This window comes from Polypterus senegalus, chromosome 1 (genome assembly GCF_016835505.1).
Source record: "Polypterus senegalus isolate Bchr_013 chromosome 1, ASM1683550v1, whole genome shotgun sequence".
Taxonomy (NCBI): Eukaryota; Metazoa; Chordata; class Cladistia; order Polypteriformes; family Polypteridae; genus Polypterus; species Polypterus senegalus.
Genome location: NC_053154.1, coordinates 212046296 through 212059341, shown reverse-complemented (window position 1 = coordinate 212059341; position 13046 = coordinate 212046296). Strand labels below are relative to the sequence as shown.

Below are 13046 nucleotides of genomic sequence, written 5' to 3'. Positions count from 1 at the left end.
TGCCTCCCTGTGCCTGCCTATATAATTTCAAGTCTCTTTTGGCCAGCTAGGATGGTCTCCCCCTGTCATCTACCTTAAAGTACCTCAGAACACACCAAATATTTTTCTCATCCACCTTGGGATACACTGTTTCTGAACTCTGGATTTACTTCTGAAGTTGGGGCAGCCCAACAAGGACACAAAGCTAGAGCTACACCAGCAGCTTCTGGTGTCTCCTAAACCCTGAGACCTTTGCTGGACTTGGGCATTCAATCTCCAAATGAAGCTACTTGTACTGTCAGAGGAACAACAAAACCACATGCCTTCCCAAAAGAGATCTTGTACCCTCTGTTAAACCAAGGAACATATTTCTGCCCTGTTTGCACTTCTTGGGCACCCAGCACACACAGGGCACCATACTTCTCTCATATGTTCTTGTTCCTACATCTGTATGATGTACAATACTTATAATGCTCCAGTCAGTGCAAATTTCCCTCAGTTCCTTAGGCAGCGTTCAGCCCCAATCTCTCCAGCCTGCAATTCCCTCACTCATCTGAATGACAATCACAGCATATTTGAGAAAAGAGCTTACAATTTAGCTACTAAAGTCCTTTTATGTGAATACATTACATTTTATAAGGTAGTTTCAATTGAATAAGCACATAATAATGCACTTTATGAAAAGCATTATCTGAATTTGGTATAATATAAGTGCCAAATATTCACGCTATAACCTAAAGAATAAGTTGCTATGTGTGGCATTTGACAGTTTTCAAAATGGAATCTGGAATGCAGTTCAATGATTTCTGCTCTGCAGTCCACATAAATGTGGTAGTCTATAATGGTATTGCTGGGGCTCCATCCCCAGCTTTAGTTTTTTTTGTTGCTGTTGTTTACTTTCATTTTCTTTGTAAATTGTTTTATCGGTTTTATGAATGACATTGTATGTGTTCATTTCTCTTGGATAGTTCCAGTGATTCCGTTCTTTGTTAATCATGTTATAATTATGTTTCTCCTCTTTCTTAATTGTCTTGTTCTTCTTATCTTATTGCCTTTTTCCTCTTCATGTTGAGCCCAAAGGGGCGGGGCCTCCCAATTCATGCAGGTGCTGCTAAGTCTGGATTTACTCTTCCTTCACATAATCATTGTAAATTAAATCTCATTTATTTTTCCTTTTAAAACATAGCATGTCTACATTGGTTCTCCCCACCCTGCCTCCTAAGACATTGTTATAGTTCCTGGACCTTCTTCTTGCTATTTTGGTTTAGTTTGTCATATTCTCAATAAAGTCAGGCTTACACCGAGTGTACGCAAGTTGCTTCTTTTGGAGGTCTTGTCCTCTTTACCTTCACTCTTTATGCACAAGCTAAAGTGCTTTTGTCTGAAGCTGTGCAGGCGTGTTTCAGAATGGCAGGGGTTTAGAGTGAATGAATAAACCCCAAAGGGCTGAGTGGGTGTTTGCCGAGGCGGCATGAGTAACTTACTCACAGAAAGAATGTTGTTAGTGAAAGGTTGAGTTGTGTGTGTGTCTATTGTGGCCCTTTTATTCAATCTCAGTGAACAGAAGAAAGCAGGAGAATTACAAAAAAAGAAAGCATTAACATTCAAATCCTTTCAATCTTAGAAGTTCTTTTTGAATTCTGGGCTGTTTCTGGATGTAGCAGTTTAGTGGTATGGCTGCTTTTGTCCCTAGTTGAAAAAGAATCCTAACATCATTGTCAAAAAAGTTGTTCCATCTCTTTCTCCGTTTTGGAAGTTCTTGGGTTTTGCCTGCCTTGGTGTTTTGTAATATTGCTGAGCTGAAATGTTCCCCAGATTTTAACTTGTAATGTGTTAATTTCTTTACCCGTGCATGTCACCATCCATACTCTGGTCAGTCCTAACAAACTTCCCTACCATAGCTCACATGAAGTAAAATGTAATAATCTTCTTCTTATGCGTTACATTGAGATGATGCAGACTGAGTGACATGCAAATTTATTGACCTTTCACACAATTAAATCCTCAACTGATCCAGGGGAGCGTTTTTGTTTCTTTCATTCTCTTCCCAGTCTCTTAGGTTCTCCTTCCAGATGTGGAAAATGTGTGAATGCCAAATACTGCAGTATTTTTAATTGTTCATATCTTGTTTTGTGCGTTAACATCACCACAACGTTATGAGTTCCAGAATGTGTGTCACCCTATAATTGAGATCTAGAAGCATGGTGTGATGAAAGCTCTTCTGATCTCTTTGAAGATGTCAGTATCTTCTTGTCGCATCTCATGCTAAGAAGTGATGGTGTAGAGTGATATTACATATCTGAATGAAAGGTATGAAGTTGAACAATCAGAGTGGCAGGAAAGTTGCACTAAATTCAAACCACAAGTCAAAGAAGTAGAAGACCAAGAAACTACTGAACCTAAAACTAATTATCTCAAGAAACTAGCCATCACCTGCTAACAGGCCTGCCCATAATTTATAATAATTCTGTCATAATTTGACTGTATTTTAATTTTTTTTTTGTAGTCATTACTTAGCCTCAAAAAATAAAGTTTTAATTCTGAGGTTTTCTGTGGTCAAGTAATTCAGTGGTTCCTTTCAATTTTTGATTTGATATGTCCCTATGAATGTTTCTTTTTTAAATCTTTCTCCCACAACAAAATATTACTTTTGTATAAAAATTACATTTTTATTCATCAGTTAATGATCAGAGGTGCATGCCATGTGATGTCATTGCCGTGATGGAATAAAAGTCAGTATCTCATATTTCCAAATCATCTGAGTATTCAGATGTCCTTGAAGAACTCTGTGTGGGGCTTATTATATTAGCTTGATTATTGTTTTTGAGTTACTGGACTTTGATTCTTGTCTCTCATTTTGGCTAATGAATGAATCATCTACCTAGCTCCTAATAGCTACATCCTTTTTGACCCAGATTTTTGATTCATGTTTTGTGCTCTGTTTAAATGGTCATTTCGTACCTACTGGCATTAATCCTTGCTTATTTTTCTGATACTTGTTTTCTGAGTCGTAATTCAAATCCATCCATAACTGTTTCTTTTTGTGCAGGCATTACAATTTCAAAATGAAGGGCAGATATGAGTTAACAGTTCAGTCTTAAACAGCTAAGCCGGTGTGATGCACATCATTAATTCATACATACATACATGCAACCTTCTAATAATACATCAAAATACAAGAGCTGAGGCTGATATACAGGACCAGGAAATACAGGATGCCTGGCCATGTTGTGCCCAGCTAGCCAAATGATGCATTGCAAAAATACTGAAAAAAATAAACCAAATTGTCACATAGCCAAGCTACTACAACAAAAACATTCAGGTCATGTTGGGCAGTAAATCCCCATCTGTTAAGATTCTGTGTTGTTTTGTTATAATTTCCTTTTTCTGTGAATTTTGTAATTTTCCCTTACCACCTTACTTGTTCCTAACCTTTGTTGTAATGTTTGTAGTTTTGCCCCAGTCCTTATCTCACTAGCATGTAATTAGCTTTCCTTTGCTTTTGTTGTTAGACTCCCTTTTGTTTTTTTTTCTTTGTTTCTTTTTTTTTTGCATGTTTTTTCTGGTCTTTTGACAGTTCTAGATTTGGCTTTTGATTTTGTTATCTGGCTTTATCTTTAGGTTTGTGGACTTGGTTTGTTCATTTTGTATTTGATACTGTTTAGCATATAGCTTCTTTTTGAGGTTTATTCTTTTGCTTTATTTTTCTTTCTGCAATATTGATTTTTATTTGAAAATGTGTGCACTTTTGTATTTCTTGGTTTGGTTTTGTACTTAATTTAATAAGCTATTAAATAGTATTGTTGTTATGGGTTAGGGCTTTTGGCAATTCCCCTCTCCCTCTTAAAATTATTCTGATCCATCAGCTTTTCTTCTGAAGAATTCTGGTTTTTATAGGCCTGAAATTATGACACTGTTTGCGTTATGTGTTGTGTTATTAAACTACTCAGATGTAATTCTTTATAGTGTGTGTGCCATGTTTCAGCAAGGATTTCTCCCCTGGGTAGAGTTCAAATGTCTCCTTTATGTTATTTTTTATGTTATCATTGTTGATTATTTAGTTTTTATGCATCAAAGTATCTTCTGTTAAATTCCTTGTGTTTTGTTTGTTGGTTCCCCAAGAGGTGGCCCATCTCCACAAGGCATTGCCCTAAGTTATATAAAGGCTGAAGAAAACCCACAGTCTCTTGTGGTTCATTGAATGCACTAAGTGGTTGGTGAGTTCTCAGGTGTTCTACTGGCTCTGTTTTTGCAACCATTCTTTGCTTAGTTTATTGGGACTTTCTTTGTCTATGGTTCGACTATTTTAAAGATATTGCTTTCAGTACCTTTTTATTCCTTAGAACATAGTTTTGTTTAAATAAATCTTTTTTTATTTATAAAGATTCTTTGTTGCCCTCTTTGTAACTAGCTGGAGCTTGATGATTTTTTGGGGGACTTTGTGCTTGGCAACTAGTTCATAATAATGTTAGAGTGTGAAGGATGTATATCGTGGTGTATGTTAAATTTGATGACTGAATTTGCTGATTTCACCACCAAACTATTTCAATTTAAATGACTGAAAGTTACTGCCCATGTCACATTATGCAATTGCATATTGACTCTGTATCACAGTTGTACTCACCCCTTTTTGTGACAACCAAAAGCATGCTGCCTGACAGAACTGGCGCTGTACAAAGTGTTTACGGGTATGACAAGTTCAGCCTCAATCTCTACCCTTTTTTCTTTTATTTCCATTTTGTTGTGTTATGTAAAACATGAGATAGCAGACTGATGAGCTCCTCTTCAGTTTTTGAGATCCAAAACACCAGTGCTCCCTATTCCTCATTGCTGAATTATATGCATTGTACTTTAAGGTGAGCACTCATTGGATGGCAGTTCTCATACATCTACAACTGAAGACAAGATTTTGTCAAGTCATAGACTAGTTGGAATGATTAGTTGGGTATGGCAGGCTACGCGACTGATTTCAACTATCTAAGATTATGCAAATAAAGGCTGCACCTGTTAATCGTTGGAAAAGTCACATAATGTGACATGGTCATAAGACAGGAGGTGTTCCTAAAATACATAACCCAGTGAAGCATCGCTTGCAACTAGCATCTTAACACACATTTTGGATAATCTGAGTCGACAAAAATATGGAATATGTTGTGTAAGACCATGTTTCATACAGACTGAGGAAAAGTGTATTTTATCAATGACTAACTTCCACTCATTGTCTGGAAATCTAATTGAAAGAAATGCTTTCTCATTATCTAGATGTGTGCTCTTTTGGAAACACTGATATGGCTTGGAAGCAGAGCTATATCTTTATCACAAATAAAGCAAAATATATCATTTCTACACCAGGTTGTGAGAGATACAGGACAGCTGGACAGTGTACTTTTATCAAAGTCTTTAACTTGAACAAAGTAGAAATGTTTTGGTGACAGATTATATATTTAAGAGGCACAGTTGTTGATTTTGTTTACAGATATATTGTCATATAAACATCCCAAGGCTTAGTATATTCCAGCATTTCTCAACCTTTAAGTACTTTGTATTTGCAACCTGAGTTTTCATAACAGTTTTAATCGTGCCCCCCTAACTTTTTTTGAAAGGAGCCCACTAATACCAATTTATTCTTTTTTTAATTAATGACTAGCTGATTACCCAGTGGCTTCGCTCACTGAGTGCAAGGGAAAAAAATAAAATGTAGTATATAAATTATTAAACAGTAAAACATTAACATTTAAGAAGTAAAGATACATTGAGCAGTACTGGAGTGCTTTTGGGTAAAGTACATTTTAAAGGCGCTATAACACAACAGGTAAATAGCACTAACAGAAGCTCAAATGTATTTGGATCATCTCTCGTTAGCAGATCCCTTGTGAAAGGCACTACACGACCGCTGTGGTATAGAAATTACATTTTCTATGCAATCCTGCAAATTTCTGCCTGACATCCTTGCACTATGTGCTTGTGATTTTAGAGAAAGATTATTCTGAGAAATGTGGACGCTGCCTTTCCATGCTTAACGAGCAGAAGGTCCAAACAATTCCCAAGTCCAAAATTTAACATGAAGAGGTCGGTGCATCTTCTTAGATGTAAACCCTCCATCTTCTTAAAAGAATTAATCACAAAAGCAACCTTGAAAGTTGCGGAGTTTTAGTGACCTGAACTCATCTTAAGGGACAGTAAGTAGTCGTGAAGTGCAATTTACAAAGAGAGTTTTGCTTCAATGGTGCCGATCACACTCATTTGCAATGATTGTCACTCTCACAGGAGCAGACGGGGCACACATAGTGTCACAAACAGTGCGAGAAGAGAGGACGCCGCCCGAAACTGCAAATCTTTCAACCCGGCAGAGCAGCCCAACATTCCGCGCCTCTGAGCGTCCACTTTGTTCTCACAACCCCTCGACCCCTCGCCGCTGAAAGTGGTGCCGTCTTCATATTGTTTACAGCTCGGCGCAGTTAAAAAGTAGTACTATCAAGTACTGCCAATTAAAAAAAAGTTATAATGTGGCAGTTTCCGTGACAGTCACGTTAACGAATAAATAAAACTTCTTTGTCAGAACGCACCTGGTGGCGGACGGCTCAGCGCTGGAGCCCAGAGGAGAGGGTGATGCGGGGCGCACTTATATGGGATAGATCAGCGCGTTTGTGTTTACTTCTTTTCAATATCAGTAAAATAACTCTCACACAAATAATAACAATTCGTAAAGACGATATAAAAATGGCATCCACAAACGAAGTGATTAGTTCCTGTATTATAATATGTTCTGTGGTCATACTTAATTTCGTGGTTATACGTAATTTCTGTTTCAAACGCAAAAAGAATTTTATATATATAGATATATCATAGATGCATATTTTATTATACCTACTTAACTTTTATCGACATTTATCTAACTCTGTATTTATTTTTCTAGTATCAGAATGTAGTTTAAGTTAATTTGTTTTGGTTTCAATAGATGTATTTTTCATATTTTTGATTCTTGGTTTCTTTTTTCACATCTTCGCGCTCCCTAGGGGGGCCCGCCCCACAGTTTAAGAACCACTGTTGTATTCCATGTATTAAATATTGCATATTTCAGGAATGGGTCTAAATATATAATTATCTTGTTGTAGTTTATTAACAGTAACATTTCAGCCTTCAACCTTCTGCTTCTGCATAGTAAGAGAGTGCTGAACGATTGGCAGTAAGTAACAATAACTGGTGTTGAGCATACAGTGAAGAATTAGTGAAAGACTTTCTCCGCATGACCAACCCAGATGATGCAAATTCATTCCTATCTAATCTTTGTTTTTATACAGGAACCCTGAACATCTTGAGAAAACCCTTGCAGCCATGCAAACTGCACATAGGCAGTGACAAGGCCATGAAACAAACTCATTACTACAATGCTGTCAGATAGCAGTGCTAGCCATTTTACCACCTTTTATTGACCAATCATTCTTTACTTTATATAGCCCCTTCATATGCCATTACAAGTTTTTTTTACAAATCCCTCTAGAATATGTTCAATGCAAAAATGTGGTAAATTGAAATACAAGATAATTCAAGGTGAATCCAAGTTTAATGCGAAGATACACCCACTTTTCTCCCAATCACAAAGATGTCACTAAAAAAAATATTAAAGTGGACCCTGAGTCCTGTCACCTTGGCCCAGACCTGTTCCATCTTGTGTTTTGCTATTTGACACTTCCCAGAGTAAAAATCAAGCTATGCCAGTGTCACATCACTTCATATTTACTGTAGCTCTGCCAAACATGAATCACCTCTTCTTCTTCTTTTTTGCCACTCTTTTAACATGGAGGACTATTGGGCTTTAATTGCTGGAACACTATTTAAAGGCGAATTCAGAATAGTAAGACAATCTGGGAGCAGTCAAAATGAAAAACTGTTCAGTATAAGATAAGTATAAGGATCATTAAACAATGAGCAGGTACTAATGTAGACATTAAGGTCAAAATAACAATAAAAGAAATCCATCCATCCATCCATTATCAAACCCACTATATCCTAACTACAGTGTCACGGGGGTCTGCTGGAGCCAATCCCAGCCAACAAAGGGTGCAACAATAAAAAAACCTAGAAATGATCAAGAAATATTAAGACTAGACAAAGACACAAGAGATGCTACTATGAATGGAAGTGAAATGCAGCAGCAGAAAATGGGTTCCAAAGACATGATGCTAAAAGTGCTACACGTGCCCAGCGACAAGCTTAGTCTGGCTGTGAGGTTGTACACACATCCAGTGTAGTAGCATGACAGTTGTGTTAAAGGAAGCCACCAGATTGTTAGTTTGCAAGTGGATGATGGGTATTATGAAACCATTTCTTGTTATTATTTCCTGGTGCAGTCAAAAGGAGAGCTCCAAGTGCAATGCAGACTCGGAGGCAGAGCAAGCACGTGCCGATCTTCTTTGTATGGGAAATGGAGACACACTGACCAATGGGAATAAAGCAGATGCTGAAGCTGCAAAGAGATTGGCTAAGAGGTTGTACAACTTGGATGGGTTCAAGAAGTCTGATGTGGCCCGCCACTTGAGTAAGAAGTGAGTTTTTTTACTGGTTTATTAACTTCTTCCTTCCACTCTTTGTCCTCTTTGTATCTTCTCACTTGTGCTTCAGTCTTTTCATAGTCGATGTCAATTCTTCATTTTTGTTCCTTTCTCCTTGTTTTTATTTGACTGTGTCATATTACCTGAGTCCCGCCATCTCTCTCACTCTCCTTATTAAGCCTCATGTTTTAACCTCTCTTAATGGCACACTCTGTCAGTCACTCTTTATGTCTCACACTGTCTTTTTCCATCTCCCATGTGTCACACACCCTCTATTAATGACACCAGGGCCGGATTTACACATTTCTACGCCCTAGGCCAAAGCACATAATTCTGATTATGATTTATGATTGATTTATAATTTTCAATTTAATATGTAATAGTTCATTTTTGAAACATATAAGCTCTTAATACAATCTTTATAATCTTTGAACCACATTATATTTTTTATTCAAAACTACACTACTACACTACTTATGAAATTGCATAACATTAACATCTACAAAAAAACTTTGCATCGAATTTCTTCAAGTCATCTTAAATACCTACTAGAATTTGTTCCTTCGCGCTTTTGTCCATGAAAAGGCTTTAACTGTTTCATTGAAGTCGACAGGTCTTGTTAAATCTGCTTCAATGCAAGGAAGTGCAAGGGCATTCAGCTTATTTTGTTGCATTGTAGATCTTAACTGATCCTTGATTCTTTTCAGAGAAGATAAAGACCTTTCAGCCGAGTCCTCGTCACTGGCGTGCAGACAAACATTCTTAATAAAATGTCAACGTTTGGATAAACTGTTTGTAGTCCTTAATCTCGTAGCCACTTCGACAATTACTTCTTTGGTTAGTTCAAATTATTCACCCAGATGGCGTATTCGATACAAACAATAGCGAATAAAATTGACATAAAATGCAAAAGATTTAGATCGATTCTCATCTGACATTATATAATTTTATTGAAATCATTTGCATTTTGTGTCAAACTTACATTACACACATTAAATGACACTGCATGAACAAGCCATAAGTTCTATATGTTTCATGTTTTGTAATAAAAATCTCAGCCCCGCTTATAATTTGGCAAACACCCCTGTCAACTTTTTCTGCTTACGGCTTTCAGGCTTACGGCCCTGAGTAAGCTAAACAGTATATAAAAGTAGTAAAGATATATTTTATGTACCTACTATCAGTAGATATGTAGAAGTCAAGTGATATGAGTGTAATGAATCACTTGGAATCACTATTGTAATGCCAAATCTGGAGTTTTCCTTTAACACATGGTTTATGCTGAGTGTGTGAGAGAGAAATAGCAAATGCTTTTTGCCTGTGACTGAGCAATGTATATGAATGTAAATATGGGCGGCACGGTGGCGCAGTGGTAGCGCTGCTGCCTCGCATTTAGGAGACCCGGGTTCGCTTCCCGGGTCCTCCTGTGTGGAGTTTGCATGTTCTCCCCGTGTCTGCGTGGGTTTCCTCCAGGCGCTCCGGTTTCCTCCCACAATCCAAAGACATGCTGGTTAGGTGGATTGGCGATTCTAAATTGGCCCTAGTGTGTGCTTGGTGTTTGTGTGTATCCTGCGGTGGGTTGGCACCCTGCCCAGGATTGGTTCCTGCCTTGTGCCCTGTGTTGGCTAGGATTGGCTCCGGCAGACCCCTGTGACCCTGTATTCGGATTCAGCGGGTTAGAAAATGGATGAATGTAAATTTAAAAATCAGCATTTTATATGGCTTTTTCAAAATAATACTGAAACATTTTTGTAAATATTTGGTTGGTATTTCTTCTGTATATTACGCCCCACTGACTGCTGCGCCCTAGGCCATGGCTTAGGTTGGCCTTATGGGACTCTGTGTCTTATGCTCTCTCTCTTAATTAATTCTTTTTTTTTCTAAACACACTCTCTTCTACTCAATCTTCTTGTCTCATGGTCACTGTTTTAATCACATACCTCTCTCAATTATTCCTTGTACTGTATGTCACATTTTCTTAATCATTCCATGTATCTCTCCCTTCTTTTTCTCTCTCCTAATCAACTCTGAGTTTAACACTGTTTCAACCACTCCTTATGTCTCACTTTTAATCATTCCATTTTTTCATTCTGTTAGTCACTCATTTTGCATTTCATTTTCTTAATCTATCCTTGAGTTTAACACACTCATTTATTTACTCCTCATGTTGCATACTCTCTCTATCAATTATTTTGCCTTACAATTTATCTATTAATCAATTTTTTAGTTCATGTTAATCACACCTTTTTAAGAAATCTTCATACCCTACATTCCCTCTCTCTCAGTCACTCCTCATGTCTCACACTGATCATTTCTCTCTGCATTTCAAACTCTCTATTAATCACTCCCAATGTTTAACATACTCTTTCAATTACTCTTGTCTGTCACTCTTCTCACTATACCTTACATCTCATACTCTGTCAGTCTCTTCTTGTGTAGAACATGCTGTATTAATCAATCCTCATGTCTCCCACTGTTTCTCAATCACTCATTGTATCTCCCACTACACTACAAACCACTCTGTGTATCTTACACTCTCACTTTTAAACTCTCCATCTTTGCTTAACCTTTTGTTTTTGGTCACTCATATTCACAGACCCACTCATCGTGTTTGACAATATAAATGAATCTGTGTATCTCCTTCTGTCAGTTACTCCTCATGCTTAACATACTCTTTTAACACTCCCTAAGTCTTACATGTTCTTCCTTAATTACTAATTTTTCACACTCTCTTAATCACTCCTTGTATCTCACAGTTGGTTATTCACTTCTTAGCACACTCTTTTAACACTCATTGTCTTACACTTTTCTTTTTACTCACTCCTAATCACTCATTGTATCTTGCATTTTGTTATTTACTTCTATTTAGCATACCTTTCTAACACTCTTTATACTTTACGCTTCTTTTTTCTCACTCATTTTGCACTTTTCTAACTCACCTTACAGTATGTCTTACTCATTCCCTTTTAATTATTTGTTTTTCACACCCTTTTATTCGCTTCTTGTATCTCACATTCTGTTATGCACTTCTGTTTAACACACTCTGCTAATCACTCCTCGTGTATCACACTCTCTCCTTTGCTTACTTTTGTCTCATGCTCTCTCTCTCTCTACATTACTAATTGATTTTCACTCTTTTAATAACTTCTTGTATGTCACTCTGTTATTTTCTCTTCTTTTAATCTCTTCTCATTGTTATTACTCTTTTTTTAATCATTCATAGCCCATAAATGCATTCATTGTATTTCACTCTATAACACCTCCTTGTATCCTGCTCTCTCAATCATGTTTAACACACTCTTTTAAAAATTTCTTCCATCTTACACATCCTTTTTTTATCACCAATTTTTCATTCCTATCTCACACTCTGTTATTCAGAACTCTCCTAATTACTCCTCGTGTCTTTCCTTTACTTTCTCTTTATAGAGGAATATGTATTTTGTACAAAATTAATCAAATAAAAAAATACACAAAAAATTAAGTGAAATATGACAATAAATAAAAATAGTAACAACATGAAACATGAGTATAAATAAGTCACAAAATATATTTGTTTCTTATTTATGAACTTATTTAATTATTTCCTAATTTATTTGCATATTTTAGCGACATTCCTGAAATGAAAACTGTCACTGTCATTTAACAAATCTGAGAGGACGGGTTCTGGCGATGGCTGTTTTTTGATTGGTGAATTGTCTATAGCGTGGATGTTAACCTTTGTCCCTCAAATGCCACATTTACAGCTCACATTTTCGATAAGAACACCTAATAATGACTTTGGAATTTGTTCTGTATAACATTTTCGTGTACTGTCACCACTTTAGGCATACACATTAGCCATAGGATTCCTAAGACAAGAAAAGCGCATATGTTCACTATGTGGACAATTTACCAATCAAAACACAGTACTCGCTCAGGCCCATCCTCTCAACTTCGACAAGTGAAAGTGACAGGTTTCATTTCAGGGCTTATTCCTGTGAAGATGCAGGACCCCTACAGACTCCTTCTTCCCACATGGGAGTCTGCTGAACCAACACCGTCAATAGTTATGGCCGAGATGAGCTGACAAATGTGGACAATTCACTGATGATGCCAGAGGATGGTGGAAAAAGTGCTCAAGTGCTTTCATTAAAAACCAGTCAAAACAAAAGTAAAACCAACAAAAGCGTCAATTGTGCAGTGTTCAAAAAAGTACATATATAAATCCATAAAATCCAATGAAAATTGGGGGTAAAAACTAATCAATAAATAAATCCATTAAAATCCGATGGTAAAATGCAGACTAACTCCTCCTGATCTCAGCCCACCTCCTTCTTTCACCCATTGCTCGCGTAGCTGGCGGAGACTCAGCAGCCACAAGCTCCTTTTGACCGATGTCCATCTTGGCTGCCTCAAAGCATCACGGGCAGACTGTCCGAGGTCGGCTCTCCTCCCTTCTTCCTTCGCGCTCACATGGTCGCACCTCAGAAGCCTAGGGAGGGCACCTGCCTTGCTTGCCACACTCCACCCGAATGT

The 13046-nt window shown here is 37.3% G+C and overlaps 1 protein-coding gene across 1 annotated transcript in view; it reads left to right on the top strand.

Annotated features, from left to right (window-relative positions):
- LOC120538928 overlaps positions 1-13046 on the top strand; it is a 179684-nt gene that overhangs the window by 40602 nt on the left and 126036 nt on the right. The window contains exon 5 of the mRNA XM_039768552.1: positions 8331-8525. Within this exon, the coding sequence (XP_039624486.1) occupies positions 8331-8525 (195 nt within the window). The remainder of the gene's footprint in view (positions 1-8330; positions 8526-13046) is intronic.